Genomic DNA, 15735 nt, shown 5'->3' on the forward strand with positions numbered 1-15735 from the left:
TATACAGTATTTATCTATAAGTGCAATGAATTACATTATCCTTATACAGTATGGAAAATATTTATCATTGAATATCATATTTTAAACCTGGTGATGAGAATTATGCATGTTTTTGCTTCTAGTTTTCTGTAGGTAAACCCAGGCTGGCACCTATGGGGCTACACTTTAAATGCTAATGTCAGCTGCCAACATAACATGCACATTGTGACAATACTGACATGGTGACGTTAAGCCTGTATAATGTTTACTATACTCGGCTCAGTATTAGCGGCATTAGCAGGTTAACATTTGCTTATTAACATAAAAAGTAAATTGCTGTTCAGCCTGAGGAAAAGGTTATTATTTTACAAATTTAAAATTTTGATTGAAAGTTGTTTATACTAGAGATAACAACAAATAATAATAATAAAAAACAAACAAAAAGATCAACAAGATTAATCTCAAACAAATACACTTTTATTTTAAAAACCCATTCCCTCAGTCAATGTAACTCCTGTGTGCTCCTACATAATGTCTAATATATTAAGTAAACAATAACCTTGTGTGCACACATATTTGTAAACCTGTGCCTGGGTAAACCTCATGTATCATTAATACCTGTCCTCATCATGGTGACTTAATGACTCAGACTTTGTTGTATAAATCTCCTCTCCAATTCATCTGTTTGAACTTAACATGCACACATGCATGCAAATACACACACCTTCCCATACATACAATAATTTGGCAGTTTATTAGATACACCAACTAGGTGTTTCTATAATTTTTATCCACCTCATTTATATCAGTGTGGCAGAATATCCAAAACACCACTTAGTATAATAACATAACATATGTCTATTTGAATAGCAGCGCAAACTACAACTTTTAATGTGAAAGTAGGATTTATTGCTTTAGTTTTAGCTAGGTTGTACCAAATAAATTGCCACATACAGTTTTTGCACAAACAGCGCATTCTAGTCTTTGATGAGTTCCTTCATATCACAGAAGTACTCAAAACAACATACATTAGAATATTAAGTCCTGAAGCTTTTACATTCGAACATGGCTGGAAACATTATATCTGACACAAACTCAGTGTGACAACATCTTAGACATTAAATGATAACACTTGTTATTTTTAGAAGAATTAAACACTTTGTGAGAATAAGTTCATGGCATAATATTTGACGTCACTCAACAACTTCAACATAATTGGCCGGATAGAAGCCCTCCGTCCCCGAACTCAGTACTCCTCGGCACCAACCCTGGTCGTCCTCCTCCTCGACCTTCAGCAACACTTCACCTAAATAAATAATAAGAGTCATAATCACTAAAAAATAAAAGTGCTTTGCATCTGTGATACAACATATTGATATTTACAGCAATTTAAAAGTTTTTGGCTTAAAACTTCTATAGTGATTTTTTTTCTTTACTTTAAGTTAAAATTAAAAAGCTTACAACCAAACACTCTCTGTACAGATCTGGATCCAGATCTTGTTTTTTGGTGGATAGGTCACCAGTCCATCTAATTACATTAAGTGGATTACTCAGAGTAAACACCAGCATCCATGGGGAGAACACGCAAACTCCACAGAGACAGGCCACAGCTGGCTGGGGTACAAACCAGGGACCTTGTAGCTGTGAGGTAGCAGTGCTAAACACTCCACCACCGTGCTTAGTGACTTAAGCAGGCTTTCTTTTAAGGCAACTAGATGTTGGCTTTAAAGAAAGTGCATTTTCTTTTAAATTTGTCATTTGTGTATGAGTTATGATTCAGAAACTTTGTGACTTGGACAACAATTTGAAAATACATTTGTGATGTTGCAACGGCTCCCAGCGTCACCCAGTTGCCCAAATATGGTTCCTAATTCAACACTATAAATACACTACAGGTTTTATTTGTCTCACTGATGATGAAGAAATTACATAACTATTATTAAAATTTACATCATCCTACACATTATAGCACTCTTACAGTACCAGTACTTGTACCAGCCTGTCTGTCATTATTTCAGAGGGATGGGATGCATTTCAGTCTTCCCACCTGGAATCACACTGATATAGCTGTTGTGATTTTAAATACAATGCTGCCTGTGGCTTTAACAATAACTGAAAATACACAATGTATTTAAGCACCGTCAACATCAAGCTTTATGTCACCTGCTTTAAAGGACAGCTCATCCTCCTCCTCCCCCTTGTAGTCGTACAGAGCTCGTACCTTCACCCCACCAATCATGACACTGACAGAAAAGACACAGATGTTGAAGCAGTCACGGTTACTTCTTCTCAATATATTTAGTTACTTCATATGAAAAGCACTACATTGGATACCTACGGTCGGCTCTCTTTTCTTTTTTGATCTCTCTTCTTTCTCTTTAGCCTTTTTACTGGTGGGACCCATTCCTGATGGAAAAGATAAAAGTTTGCATTTCAAATATATCGATATGTTGGTCAAGTAAAACAGCTTTAATTCATGCAGTGCAAGATCAAGATCAATGACAATAGGAGTTTAAGGTGTTCTCACTTCCATTTAATATAATGTGAGAAAACCTCATATTTGTTCTGCAAAACTCATTATTAATATATAATTGCTTTGTTTATTTTATTTTCATTTAATATTCTTGAGAGTGCATGTAGTTTTTTCCTCTGTGGATCTGAGTGGTCCTTTGTTACATACCTCAATCCTTGGCCAGTCAGTGGGCATGCCAGGACCTCGGTTGTTCTTCCACCACTTCAGATCATCCTGCTCATCGATGGACATCAGCGTGGTGTGGAGTTCACTGTACACTGCCTTCACACTGACACAGGGAAGGAAAGCAACAATCAAGACACAGAAAACCTAACCTCTCCATCCACACACACACACACACACACACACACATACAAACACCTTACAAGCACAGAGTGATGCTTTGGCTGCTCACCTCTCATTGTTGGTGATGTCCAAATGCCTGTGGATAGAGAGGAAAGCCTGCTTCAGAAAGCTAATCCTTTTCCTCTCCTCCCCCTGCGACTGTTCAAATATGGCTTCCATCTCCTCCATGTACCGAGGTGTGTAAGATGTCACATCCTCCAGCACTTTCTCATAGTGCTCTTTAGCCTGTAATAACAGTTTTATGGTAAAAATACTATCCCTCCGAAAAAAAGGTGTGTACTGTGTTTCTTTAATAGATGTTAGAAAATGTGTAAATGATTTGGTGATATTCACTGTTCCCATGCTGGTCTCCATAAACACTGAGCAGGGTAACAATAACACATGTCCATAAAAGGGAAAGGCTTGGAAGAGAACTGTAATACTGGGGCTTGTGTATGAAGTGGATAGTCTACTGCTGCAGGGATTTCTTGGAATGCAACATGTTTAACTCCATTGCATGTTGTGACTCAGGAATTTGCAGATGTGCTGCAAATTAAGTTCTTATCCATCACACTGGCACAAATGACTTGGTGGTGTATCAACATCTGCCCTCACCTTTTCTTTCTCCTCTGTGGCCTTCTCTCGGGCCTCTGTGATCTTTTGCTTTTTCTCCGGACTCATCTCAGAGTTTTCATTTGCTTGTTTCTCTTTGTCAAGAGCTGTTTGCTCAGTCAGACAACACTTATGATAGACAACGCGGGCCTTCTCCAGCTGTAGAATACACAGTGACACACAAACAAAAAACATTTACTTAATGGAAAACTGACTATATCTATATAGGCACTGCCAATAGATGCTTAGCTTACCATACATTGTGGAAACAGTCTTTATGCTCACCATTTAATAATTTTTTTATAGATTTTTATTCTTGTTTAATATGCAGTGGCTTTCTGCAGAGTTGTTTTTCTCTATTCCCAAAAAATTGGGCACTCAACTCATTACACCATTACTTGGAATTTACACTAGTTTGTTTTTGTTATGAAAAATGTATGGATTAGTTGAAGAATTATTTATTTCATTAAATTAATTTATTGTTATTCTTGGAATTTAGGGGACAAGATTGATGCCACTCTAATGCTGTTCTGGTTAATATGAAGCTACAGCCTACAGCCTGTAATCTTACCTTCCTGCAGTGAAGAAATTCTTTGGACCATAACTAGCTGTAAAAACATCACCTTCTTTACACATGTAGATGTTTGTGCAGACAGACATGTTGAGTGTAAGCCTTTTGGGTGTAAAGGCGATGTCATCTTTATTACAACCATGTGTTAATTTATCGCTGGGTCTTGTTAGTGTTTTAGGTCGTGTCAGGGTTGAAAGATGACAACTTACTGCCAGTTTGACTGAAGCAAAAACCGTAATAACACATCTTGGATATTGCGAAAGTCTGCAAACTTATCAAAAATAAACACAGAAATATGGAAATGCATACTGACTGTAGGCTGACAGACTGACTTACATAAACTATAAATAAGCCCTTTAAGGTGTGTAGTTCTGGAGAAGCTGCTTGTTTGGAAAGCACCTTTTGCAACCTGTGCTGCTTTTGGACAGAGCCAGGTTGTTTCCATGTTTCCAGTCTTTATGCTAAGCAAAGGTATCAAGCTGCTGGCTGTGGTATCTTTGCTGTGCAAATGGATGGATTTACTGAACGGGCCTACAAGGACCATGAGCCAGAATCTCTAAATTACGATGAACAACCACAAACAGACAAAAAAAACCCCAAAAAGGAAGCATTGAGAGATGCTCCCATCTCTGTGCCCACACTCCAATAGTGTGCACAACTATTAATCTTAACATTTAACTGCCATGACCATCATTACAAGTACATGCAGACCCATAGTTATAAAATATATATGTTTTCTAGACCTTAATCAGCTTTTTGGACCAGGGTTTCTGTGCACGTGAAAAACTTCTGTTGTTGTCGTGGCTCTCCTTGAACCCACAGAAGATTTTCTTCGGAAAAGTGTCCTTCTGCCAGTTCTTCACCCGTTCCCCTTCCTCTGTGATGAGTGACTGAGAGATGGAGGAGTGGAGGGCGGACAAACGCTCAGTGGAGGTAAAGAAACACTGCCACGCCTTCAGTAGGGAGCCATAAAGGGGCCCTGGGGAACCAAACAAAACACAAGTCTGAAGAATAGAACAACCCAGAGTTTATAGGTGAGTCATGGAACAAATAAAGAAATAATGACCTGGGAAATGTTTCAAACGATCACAGATGGATTAAGTTCAAGTAATTATGAGGTAATTTTAACTTGATGAGAGCTGAGATTATGAAAAAGGCCTGGAAATCCATGTTCTCTTTCCATCATGCAGGTTCTTATACTTACGTGAATCCACTATAGACTTCCACTTGCTGCTCCACTGGCTGAGCTGCTGGGCGTACTGTTTTTCTACCTTTGCTCTCTCCATGAAACAGGCCACAATGTCATTGCAGGCCTGGAAAGACTGTTCAGTTCTGCGCACTGTGTGTACATAATTTCTAGGCTGGGAGGAGAAGAGGAAACGATAACAGACTTGCAGTACAACAATAAAACACAAGATGAGTTGCAAGTTCACATACATACAAGTACTGATTTGGATTAGCAAAATATTCCTATGGGTTTGGTCCTAGATTTGGTCACAAATATAATCCTCACCATCCAGAAGCTCTGCTTCTTGGCATCCTCAGGGGACTCTTTAGGGAGGCTCGCCATTATTAGGAAAGTGTCTGTCTCACAAAGCAAAAGAGAGATGTTTGTGTGATACAGGACAGTTGTCAGACTGGTTAAGATGCCTAAGAGGCAAGGAAAGACAGTTTTTATTGGCAGGCATATCAGTGTATCACGCAACAGGTCGGACGTGTTCACGCTGTAATATGCAGCATACAGCAGGCGGATTTCCTCATAAATACAGCTGCTCCCTCTCCAAGGCAGGCAAGTCTGATAGAAAATTGTTGTTGGCAGAAACTATGTGTTGTGTTATTGCCATAACAACTATTGAGCACTATACAGTGCTTAGAAACATCTAAGCCCCTCTGTGAGTAAGGGGAGTGTCGTTGCAGTGGCAGACTGGAATTCACAGGGGTGGGATCTGCCAGCAGGAATAGAACAGCTGCTCCGGCATTCTTCCTGTTGCCTTCCCAAAATAAACAGCAGAGAAAGGTCATCTTTCCCTTTGCTCTGACTAATACAAGGCCTATTAGATCTAACCGGCTCTCGCCATTCATTCAATTCAAGAACGCAACAGGGGAACATCTCTGATCTGGCAAACAAAGAGGAATCACAGATTTTAAATCATTAAACATTTTAGCATAACATTTAAAACAAAGCACATGTGGGGAGTCAACAAAGGAAGGGAGTTACATGCATAAACATGTAAAGGACACATTCAGGCCTATTTCTGTCTGGGTTGACACATTGCTGGTTGAGTAATATGTAAGTGACTAACCACACCTCATCACAAGACTGAGCATGATGGAGAGTCAGACTCATCTTTGACTATCTTCCCCTGTTTTCATAATGACAGACCATGTCTTATTGTCATTTGCAATGAGCTGCTGCAAGTGGAAACATGCTAGAAAAGCCTTTGTCCTGATTCTGTTCTTGTCCACACGGAGGAAAAGAAGAGTTGTGAAACAGGACTCTGCTGCTCGTCCTCGGAATTTATCACCCAGCAGCATTCATGTCAAAGTATTTTAATGTAAAAACACTCCATCCACAAGCCAAAAGAGAAGCAAAAAGTGGTAGCAGAGCAGTCATGCCTGTGAGGAACCAGCACTTACATTTCTCTCTGAATCACCAGTGATTACTCAAGTGACCACTTGTTACTGTAGTTCAAGGGCTGCTGAGGATTTCTCTCCATTTCTCTGTCCGTCTCCCCCTCTCCCAGTGTGCCTCTCCTCCTCTAACACATGCTTCTCTCTGTCTCTCCTCTCTCACTGACCCACTTTTCCCTTAGCACTTAGTTACACACACACACACACACACACACAGACACACTCACACAGACATGTTGTTGATATAAAAGTGGGCGTGAGATGCAGAGACAATGCAAGCAAGCAGAAGGGGAAAAGGTAAACAAATGAGAGCATTTGCATGGGAATCACTCACTGCCACTAATTGGCATTGGGACAAACCAACAAGAGAAGGAAACATACCTTTCTTGGTCTTCTCCCGCTGTCAGTTGTGATATTTTAGTTCACAGTCATACTTTCTCTTCTGTTTCCTTACTTTAACCCCATTCTTTGCTTCTTTAACTCACTGCGTTCCTCCTCGGGCAGTTTAGTTCTCCTACCCCTCTTTGACAATCACCCTCTCACTTTCTCTCCACTCTGTTATTATAAAAACAGCTGGAAGAATCCCCCTCCTTCTCTCTCCCTGCACCGTCCCTCCCTCGGCCTCTCTCAATATGGTGCTAATGAGATGCTGAACTTAGATTTTGAGCTTTCGCTGGTCACAGAATCATGTCAGTGTGGCAGAGAGTCATGTGAGTTTATTAGTGACTGTGTGTTAGAGAAGAGATTGGTGCGGGCTCCCAAGAATGTCAACATCAGACCTGTGCTTCTTTGTGGCCTGCCATGCTCTTTCTAGTCAGGCCTAGAGAGAGGAGCCTTTAAGAGAGTACTACAGGCAGCATGTACACCCACATACTGTTGACATATTCTATACTCTTTTGGAAGTTAGCCAGGTGTTAATGGAGAACACTAGTGCCATCCAGACTTTGCAGGTTATCTGCTGCCGTCTGCATGTAGATTACATTTCTCATTCCTCTCCAAATATCTGCTGCACATAATTACATATTTCTAACATCCGCCAATTTTTAACAGCTCATCTGGAGCCTCAGTGTTTTGAAGACCACATTCAGAACCAATCAAACACATGATGCTGTTTTTCCACTGTGGCTGCTCAAACTTAATATCAACATGAGTTGCCTTTTTATATAAATGGGTAAAAACCTTGACTTTAAATAAAAAAAAATGCTTTTACTGTTCTTTTAAAATTATTTATATGATTTTTCTTTATTCATTGGGTCGCTTAGACTCAACAATTAATACCTGTCACTTGTCCTTAACTATTCGTAGCTATACGTTACTTCACAGCTCCCTATTGTGTAAGCTATACTGAACTAAGGCAACATGCTGAGGGTTACAATATGTCCCTGGGGTGGCTATTAGTTGTTCTGTTAGTAGCAGTTGACATTTAAGGGTCAATTCACCCAATTTACAAAAACATGCATTGACTCACATATTACTTACGGTGGCAAGTCATGCAGATAGTTTCTGTTTCACATGGCCAAGTTTTTAGATTTGTATTTGGAGTTTTATTTGTGGTGCTCATAGCATTGGAAAATGACGGTTTAAAATTTCAAGAGGAACATCGGTTTCCAGAGTAATCGCTTTTATGCATATTACAACATACATACCAGCTTCAACTAGAAATACAGGTAAGTGACAAATTACAAACAAATTAAATGAGCAAAAAAATTTAAATGCAGATTTTTTGGTGAGGATACAGAAGGCTAATACAGTAGCTGTCAGAAGATCTAATCCCTACTGGAGGGAGCACTCCCTACAATGACCATTTAATTCATAAATGTGGGCCCATCTTAAAAAAAATGGTTTACATTACTCCCGTAGAAATAAGGAAACTGGCAGTAGATATACCAAGGTGCACTTTAAATGCTCCAGTAGCTCAGAGTGCCTCAGCAATTTTTAGGATACCTGATGGTGTAGTTTCTACCAAAGAAATAGTCGCATAAATAAAACTAGAATAAAGACATTTGACATATTCTAATTAAAGCTACATGTACAGTGGGAAGGTTTTTAGAAAATAAGCCCAGACATTTGTAATTTGCCCCGGCAACAGCATTATATTTAACTTTTCTACTGTGAGCGTTAAAATAGCCTGCAAGGAAACAATCTTTTTTTTGTATCCAGCCATGTTGTTTTTTTATTGTATTGTAAGTCTTAGAGGTGGCCTTCAGTTTGCTACATAAATGCAGCCACTGCTTGCTTTGAATTAAACCATCTCATCTTCTCCCTCCCTGTGAGCTGCACTCTTTTGTCCTATTAGCTCATCAAGCCTGATGGGAAAATAATCCTGGACCTGAAAACAATGTTGTGTTCAACTATAACAGGGCCGAGACGAGCTGCTGCCAAATGACTCAATTCAAAACACGGCACTTTAAATTGTATCATTATGTGAATCTGTCAGAAGAGGAAATCCAGAGGGAAAGGAATCACAACAGGGCCAGAGTTTATTTTAGCATTTATTTCAACACCTTAGTTGTACCTATATTATATTGTTTATCCATATATACTGTATTTTATTTTAAATAAAACTTTATATATATATATACACAGTATATTTATATATATATATATATATATATATATATATATATACCTTTTATCTCTGCATACTTATGCTCATACTGTGTGTAGTCATATTCATAATGCATTTCACTATACCTAAAATACTCATTAAAATTATTGTATGTAATGCTTTCTACACTACTGCTCAGTCTTTTTTATTTCTCAGAATAGCATCCATCATGACATAGCATTGAGGCAACTCAGCATGAAAATACAGAGTCATAATTTCTACTCACATAGAAAAAATACAGTATGCATCAACTAAAGTGTGTGTCAGCTTCACTGGCGTCACCACAGGGGAGCAGTATAGAAAGCATTTACAGAAAACCCCAAATGAAACGTAAACAAAACAAAGCTTAAAAGAATTTGTCCACGCTATTGGAAGACAGAGATTCTTAATTCTTAATAATATTATCTTTATTATACTATGTGTTATCCTTGCCATCATTGTTGTTACATACAGATCTATAAATGATGTGTGTTTGCCGTACAGTTGAATTCACTGCAGGTAATGGCTAAACTGGTCATTTCATGTTCACCTCTATGTAACATATACAGTATTTACTTTATCTCTCAAAAAAGAAAAACAAATAAAATAAAAGTTGATCAGAGTGTTTTTTTTTTTTTTAAGGGTTTATGTGTAGAAAAGGGAAACACTAGGATTGTCAACTGGTGAGGGAAAAAAATGTTTTCTGACCATTATAAATACGTTTTGGAAAAGGCATTACAAAGAGAAAGGTGTCGGTCAGGGAAAGCATTTGGCCACCAACGCAGGCTGACAAACGCACACGCAGAAAATCAGACACACAGACTCAAGGTTGAGGAAGTCAGGCAGACAGAGAAGCAGTAAAAAGCCCTTTTTGATCACTGCACCTGCTGTGAGAGAGAGCGCGGTTAACATTATAGCATCAAAGAGGATGGATCCATTCTATGACCTGTGCTATGGCCATAAACACCAGTACAGTGTAAGAAAAGATCATTTGCAGTTGAAAATGACCTGCAAAGTCTTTTCAGTCTGTCTCCAATATTTCCTCTCCCTTCTAGAGAATAATCAGGAGAAAATTTAAAGATCATTTCACAACAATATTTTCTCAATATTTTTATGTCCTCAGTATTCACAAATTCAACAAATATAAATACCCTGACCAGTCTGAAATGGATGATTGCGATCAGCACTTAGTACAAAACAAATGGCTCTATAGTGAATCCTGTTTAACATGTAAGATATATTTAGTGCTCGCAAAGTACATACATACAAAGCTTATGGGGCATCCTTTGAGGGAATATGGCAAATATATAAAAAGAATACTATATTGGAATAAGGTTATCTTCTGTCATCATTTACAAACAAAACCCTCTTATTCTGACTCTGGCTCTAGTGCTTTCAGCCATTTACTACTCTGATCTGCTTAACGCTACTAAACTGATGTTAGGTTGTGGTTCTTACATTTCAGTTCTCAACAGATGTTCTGACTCAGCCACAATCAGAAACATTTTAAACCCTTTAAACAGCGACTTCTTCTTGAACTCAAACTTGAATCTCAGTGCTGCTCAGCCGCAGATGGAGTGAGAATCCATCTGTGTGACAGTATGAGTGTGTGTATATGTGTTTGTGTTTTATAGCACAAAATGGTGTTTTAATTAAATGCCTGTCCATCAGGTGTAACATATATTATTAGATGAAGATTGTCATTTTAAATTTTTATCCTTAATTCTTCAGACCCATTTTTGAACAGTTGTAATTCCACAAACTTCATAACAACTTCTACATGTGCAGCAAAAATGACACTTCCCAAGTTCCAGCACTTAGTCTTAGTTCAACACAACCTTATGATGTCCGCTGTTCTTCTCTTGCACGTCTTCTGTTATTGTTCATCTTTGTCAATTTGTTTTTCTCCCTTTCTCTCATCTCTGAAATACCCCATCACTCTCTCAGTCTGTGTCTCGGGGAGTAGTGACATGCAAAGGAGAAAGCCGCCTGGAGAGAGAAGGAGGGCAAATCAAAGAATAATAATGAATGGAAAGGAAAGATGGAGCAAACTAAATGTGGTTGATAAAACGAGTAATAAAGAGAAAGGGATGGAGGGAAGATGGAATAACTAATTAAATCATAATACTCTATTAAAGAAAAAGGTGATCGAGCTAACTTGTATGGAGGGAATGAGACACTTTCCTTCATGATCCCCTGCCTCATTTTTGACCTTCTGACCCCATTGCCTATGTGTGTTCCAGAGTCTATTAGTCCTCCCTCACCTGTCAGTGAGTTTCTTCAGAGCCCTCTCGATGTTCATTCGGTGTCCGACACGTGTCACTCCTAGGTCTAAGAAGTCATCCTTTGTGAGTGAAGGCAGATGTGATCCGTCAATCTCATTGTCTATAAAACGCTCTCTGTGCTCACCCAAATTTAGGTAAGCCAGCCAGTCTGCCACATCATACTTGGTCCAATAGGGCAGGGGCTTGACAGCAAAGGGTTTGGCTGGTGGAGGAGGGGTGAGATGGGGATAGTTGATACATGAAGGGCTGGGGGGCAAATGCATGGGAGAGGAGGCCCCAGAGAGAAAATGGGTGGGGGAGATAGAGTGAGAGGCAAGTAGAGGGTTTGGACTTTGTACACCAGATGGAGAGAACAATGGAGGTGTTGAAGACCTGTAGGGGTCTCCTAGAGGGATGTCTGGTGAAGGAGGAGTAAGGGGCCCAGGGAAGTCAAAGGGGTTATTGTAAACAGGTGTAGTCGGAAGGATGGGGAGAGAAGAGGGTCTGGGAGGGGTGGGGTTCGGTTGTTCGGTGTTGTATATAAGTGGGCTTGGAGCACGCCGCCGGGAGACTGAAGACCACATCTCCTTAGTCGGGCTGCACTGGAAATCAAAGGTCTGCCTACGCAATTTAGAACGGTGCTTTGGAGATGATGGGTATGGGTGGTAAGTTGGGGAATGGGGAGTGTGTGAGTGAATTGGGGAGGAAGGCATCTGTGGAGAAGGGGAACGGGTCCAGTTGCGCTGCACGGGTACTTGAGGGGAAGGTGAGACAGAAGGGGTGGCTGAAAGGTTTGGTGTTAAGATCTGACAATGCTGCGGAGAGGAAGTGGGTAAAGGTGAGGTGGAGCGGCCAGTAGGGGGGCTGTGAAATGCATCAGTGAAATCCGCTGAATACCTAAAAGACACATAAAACGAATCTGTGAACTTTGATACCAACAAACTTTGGTGAAAATAAGCAAATTTGTATCCTGTCATTTAAATTACATCAAACCAACCTATGCATGGTGGGTGACTTGGGACTGTGTCCCCAGTCATCCATGCTCTTCATACTACTCATCTGTTGCAGCTTGGAGCTTAGTTCATTAATGATGCTAGCCTTCACCCCTGAGAGAGGTGAGTGCAGCCTACGGGCCTCTAAAACCATAGCAGCTCTGTGGAATCCTCCTTCTTGCTCAAGCTCCTCCGCATCACCCCAGCCCACTGACCGAGTATCCATAGGCCTCTCTAAGCAGGCAGCAAGGGCAGAGCTAAAGCCATCCTCCATTTTGGATCGACTCTGCCTGAGCTTCCTTTCATCTGCAGGATCTCCATCTAACCTAATATCTTCTGGGTTGCTTTGTCTCTGTAACTGCAAGGGAGCAGGGTTGGTGCTGTTCTGCCTACGTAATGCTACAGGCAGGACCCTCCCTCCTCCCTCTTTGTAATGAGTCATCTTTGGAAACACAGGGTTTGCCAGTTTGGTGCTGTGCACCTCATATGTTTGCCCACCTGAGTAGGTTGTGCTAGAATCCTGATGTTCACTGCCTTTCTCTCCCTCTCCACCGACCCCTCCTCTCTCTCCTCTCAACCCACTCAGTCCCAGCATTTCTAAATGGTGGTCACTACTGCTGTGACTGTCCAGCTCCTCAATCCCAGAATCCACCACTGCATCTTGCCAGTCTCCGCTCTTCGGTATAACAGTAGTGTTATGTGTGGGGTCAGCAACTTTGCCCCCTGAGCTGAGGCCAGCCTTGGGGCCAGCCATGGTCATGCTGTATTCAGAGGATGCTGGTGAAATTGTGGTGGTGGCAGCAGCAGCAGTGGCTGTCATGGTAGTGGTAGCATAGGTCATGGTAGTGGTGAGGGCAGCTGTACCCCTGTCCTGGGCTGGAGGCTGACCACCTACTGAGGGGTCATTAGAGGTGCTGTAATAGGGATGAGAATGAGACATGGGCTGCGGTCTGTATAGTGATGTGGGAGGCAGAGTAGAGGCAGAGGTGGTGTTGGTGGTGGAGGAAGGGGGAAATATCTGTGGGGAAGGATAGGATGGAGAAAGAGCTGACTGCGTAAGGTTAGCCACCTCACTGTCATAGGAGGTAAGGCTGGAGGCAGCAGAGTCACCACCCTGTGGAGAGGGTTGGGGGGCATTTGAGGGTTTGGGAGATGGAAGAGGTGGTGGAGGAGGTGGAACAACAGCAGCAGAGCGTTGACTTGGGTGCTGATGCTGTTGAGGAAACTCCTGGACTCTCTCATTCTTGCCATTGGCAAACTGTAAAGGAGGGGGCAAGGGATCTACAAAGACAAATTCGTCATCTGCATCAACTGATGGAGCTGGGGGAGGAAGCACCATTAGTCCTAGACTTCCTGCCCCTGCTCTTTGTTCTCCTATAGCTTCATGTGTCTGTACTGGGGCTGTGGGAACAGTATACTGAGGGATGTAGCTGGTATTTGCAGTACTTTCCATCTGTAGAAAAGAAGGTCTGCGTGGTGCAGGTTGAGATGGAGGTGGGGGAGGCTGGATAGACTGAGCAGGTCGGATGTCATACACCTCCTTTTCTCTGTCTTTCTCCCTGGGGCTCTGTGGATAATACTGGGGTGAATAATGACTGGTTCTGTCCTCTGAAAAGCGGACTCTGAGACCTTCCCTGGGTCCTCCCTCTTTCTCTCTTTCCATCCTCTCCCCACCTCCTCCCAAACGTAATATCCTTGGTGACTGCGGTCGACTCAGAGAGGCAGGTGAGGTGGTTGCGGTCGGGGAGCTTAGGTGGAGAGAGACTGGGGAAGTGTATGCTGATTGTGTAGGAGTTGCAAATAGGGAAGGAGTTGGGGTCTGAACAGGCGTAGGGAAGGCTCCCACTGTAGACAGCTGTCGACCGAAGTGTCTGTCCTCTCGTCGCGTCTTGCGATCATCCTTCAGGGCCCTCTCTCTTGCAGCTAATGCCAGTCCGAGGGGGGACGAGGGGTCCAAGACTTTTCCTGTGAGTGGATGGATGAATGTAGTCGCCGGCTGTGCACCATACATAGAGGGAGCAGACTTAGGCTGTCCATCCTGACTGAGGACAGGTGAGGAATACTCTGGCAGGCCAAAAGCTGGTGGCATGCTGCTGGAATAGTTAATGTAATTGTCTCCAGAAAACATGCCCTCATCTATAGACTTAGAGGGCCGAAGTCGAGGTGTGGGTACTTCCATTTGAGAACTCTGTAAAGGCTGAAATCTTGCCCCTATTGATCCTCCACCCTCTTCTGCTCCTCCTCCTGCTTCTCCTTGGATGTCCTCCTCAGATGAAAGGAAGAAAGAAGCACTCTTTCTTCTCATGTCTCGAAAACGTTCTCTTTCCCTCCGCGCCCCTCCACCCCCAAAAGACGTACCAAATGTTGAAGTGTGTTCCAGGTTTTCCAGGTTTTGCTGTGAGGAGACAGAAGGGGCAATAGTTGATGAAGGCAGGGAAGTGGATGTAGGGGGCTGAGGTGGTGATGGGGTAAGTGGTGAGGGCAGACTAGCATCCAAGCTGTCTGGGGTGGCATCTGGTGGAGTTTGGGATTCGGGATCCTGGGAGGGCTCAGCTTCCATGCTGCTACCCTGGCTGCTTCGACCACTGCTGCTGGTGGAGGGCGCTTTAACAATGATGGTGGGGATGGGAATGGAGCTTTTCTCTTTTGCTGTTCCCCCTTTTCCTCTGTGCTGTCGCAGGCCATCTTCCACTTTTGACTGCTTCATCAGAGCTCCGCGACCGCCCCTTCTAGCTGCCCCCCTGCCAACCCCTCCACCCTGCGGGTTGACCATGTGTGGGTGCTGCTGTGTTGCTTGTTGCACCTTAGGCTTAGCACTTGTTGGTGGAGTAGCACTGCTGTAGCCTCTCCTTAAACCTCCCATCTTGCCACCACCTCTCCTGGGTGCCTCTGGCTCTCTGACACACAGTCCTTCGGATTGTCTTCGGAGGGTGGGTACCATAACCTGCTGGGTCATCCCACCAGGGACTCCCCTCTCCCAGCCTGCTTGAGCAGGGTTTCCTGGCTGGGAGTGGAACTGGAAATGGGTTTGAGATACAGGTGATAGAGGCATAGCTGTCCCTCTTACAGGATGAGGGCCTGCAGATAAAGGTGGATCTGGAGCAGATGTGTTAGGGGGTGGAGGAATTTCTTCTGGTCCTGGCACTGACAGGCTGCGAGCCAGCTTCATAGCAGGTGGATGGAGGTACTGCCTTTCCTCTTCTGTTACACCTGAGCACAATAAATTGGTGGTTACAAACAGG

At 42.4% G+C, this 15735-nt stretch overlaps 2 protein-coding genes across 10 annotated transcripts in view; both read right to left on the reverse strand.

Annotated features, from left to right (window-relative positions):
• Nucleotides 1-440: 440 nt before the first annotated feature.
• On the reverse strand, nucleotides 441-7254 carry LOC137106028 (protein kinase C and casein kinase substrate in neurons protein 1-like). Of its 3 annotated transcripts, none has more exons than XM_067489015.1 (10): nucleotides 7032-7254; nucleotides 5533-5603; nucleotides 5224-5380; nucleotides 4763-4998; nucleotides 3452-3607; nucleotides 2907-3082; nucleotides 2660-2780; nucleotides 2318-2385; nucleotides 2143-2222; nucleotides 441-1285 (listed from the first exon to the last, which is right to left on the reverse strand). In XM_067489015.1, exons 2-10 carry the CDS (start codon nucleotides 5587-5589, stop codon nucleotides 1173-1175), a joined length of 1164 nt encoding a protein of 387 aa, XP_067345116.1. In that variant the 5' UTR covers nucleotides 5590-5603; nucleotides 7032-7254; the 3' UTR covers nucleotides 441-1172. The 3 variants fall into 3 exon arrangements, with proteins under 3 accessions (XP_067345116.1, XP_067345117.1, XP_067345118.1); XM_067489016.1 differs by lacking the exon at nucleotides 7032-7254 and adding an exon at nucleotides 6657-6834; XM_067489017.1 differs by lacking the exon at nucleotides 7032-7254 and having other exon boundaries at nucleotides 5533-5623.
• A 1064-nt stretch (nucleotides 7255-8318) lies between these two features.
• Nucleotides 8319-15735, reverse strand: part of LOC137105626 (SH3 and multiple ankyrin repeat domains protein 1-like) — a 41003-nt gene continuing 33586 nt past the window's right edge. For 4 of the 7 annotated variants that reach the window (XM_067488079.1, XM_067488080.1, XM_067488081.1 and 1 more), the window contains 3 exons: nucleotides 12499-15703; nucleotides 11502-12398; nucleotides 8319-11226 (listed from right to left, as the gene is read on the reverse strand). In XM_067488079.1, coding sequence (XP_067344180.1) covers nucleotides 11181-11226; nucleotides 11502-12398; nucleotides 12499-15703 — 4148 coding nt within the window. In that variant the 3' untranslated portion in view covers nucleotides 8319-11180. The remainder of the gene's footprint in view (nucleotides 11227-11501; nucleotides 12399-12498; nucleotides 15704-15735) is intronic. The other 3 variants (XM_067488083.1, XM_067488086.1, XM_067488085.1) reach the window with 3 other exon arrangements.

The sequence above is a fragment of the Channa argus genome, chromosome 20 (genome assembly GCF_033026475.1).
Source record: "Channa argus isolate prfri chromosome 20, Channa argus male v1.0, whole genome shotgun sequence".
Taxonomy (NCBI): Eukaryota; Metazoa; Chordata; class Actinopteri; order Anabantiformes; family Channidae; genus Channa; species Channa argus.

Excerpts from the sequence above, each read along its gene's own strand:
- LOC137106028 (XM_067489015.1), bottom strand. The coding sequence starts at position 5,589 with ATGGCGAGCCTCCCTAAAGAGTCCCCTGAGGATGCCAAGAAGCAGAGC. Across the intron at positions 5,381-5,532 it reads AGAAGCAGAGCTTCTGGATG|CCTAGAAATTATGTACACAC; the intron begins GTGAGGATTATA and ends TTCTCCTCCCAG. Across the intron at positions 2,781-2,906 it reads GACATCACCAACAATGAGAG|TGTGAAGGCAGTGTACAGTG; the intron begins GTGAGCAGCCAA and ends TCCCTGTGTCAG.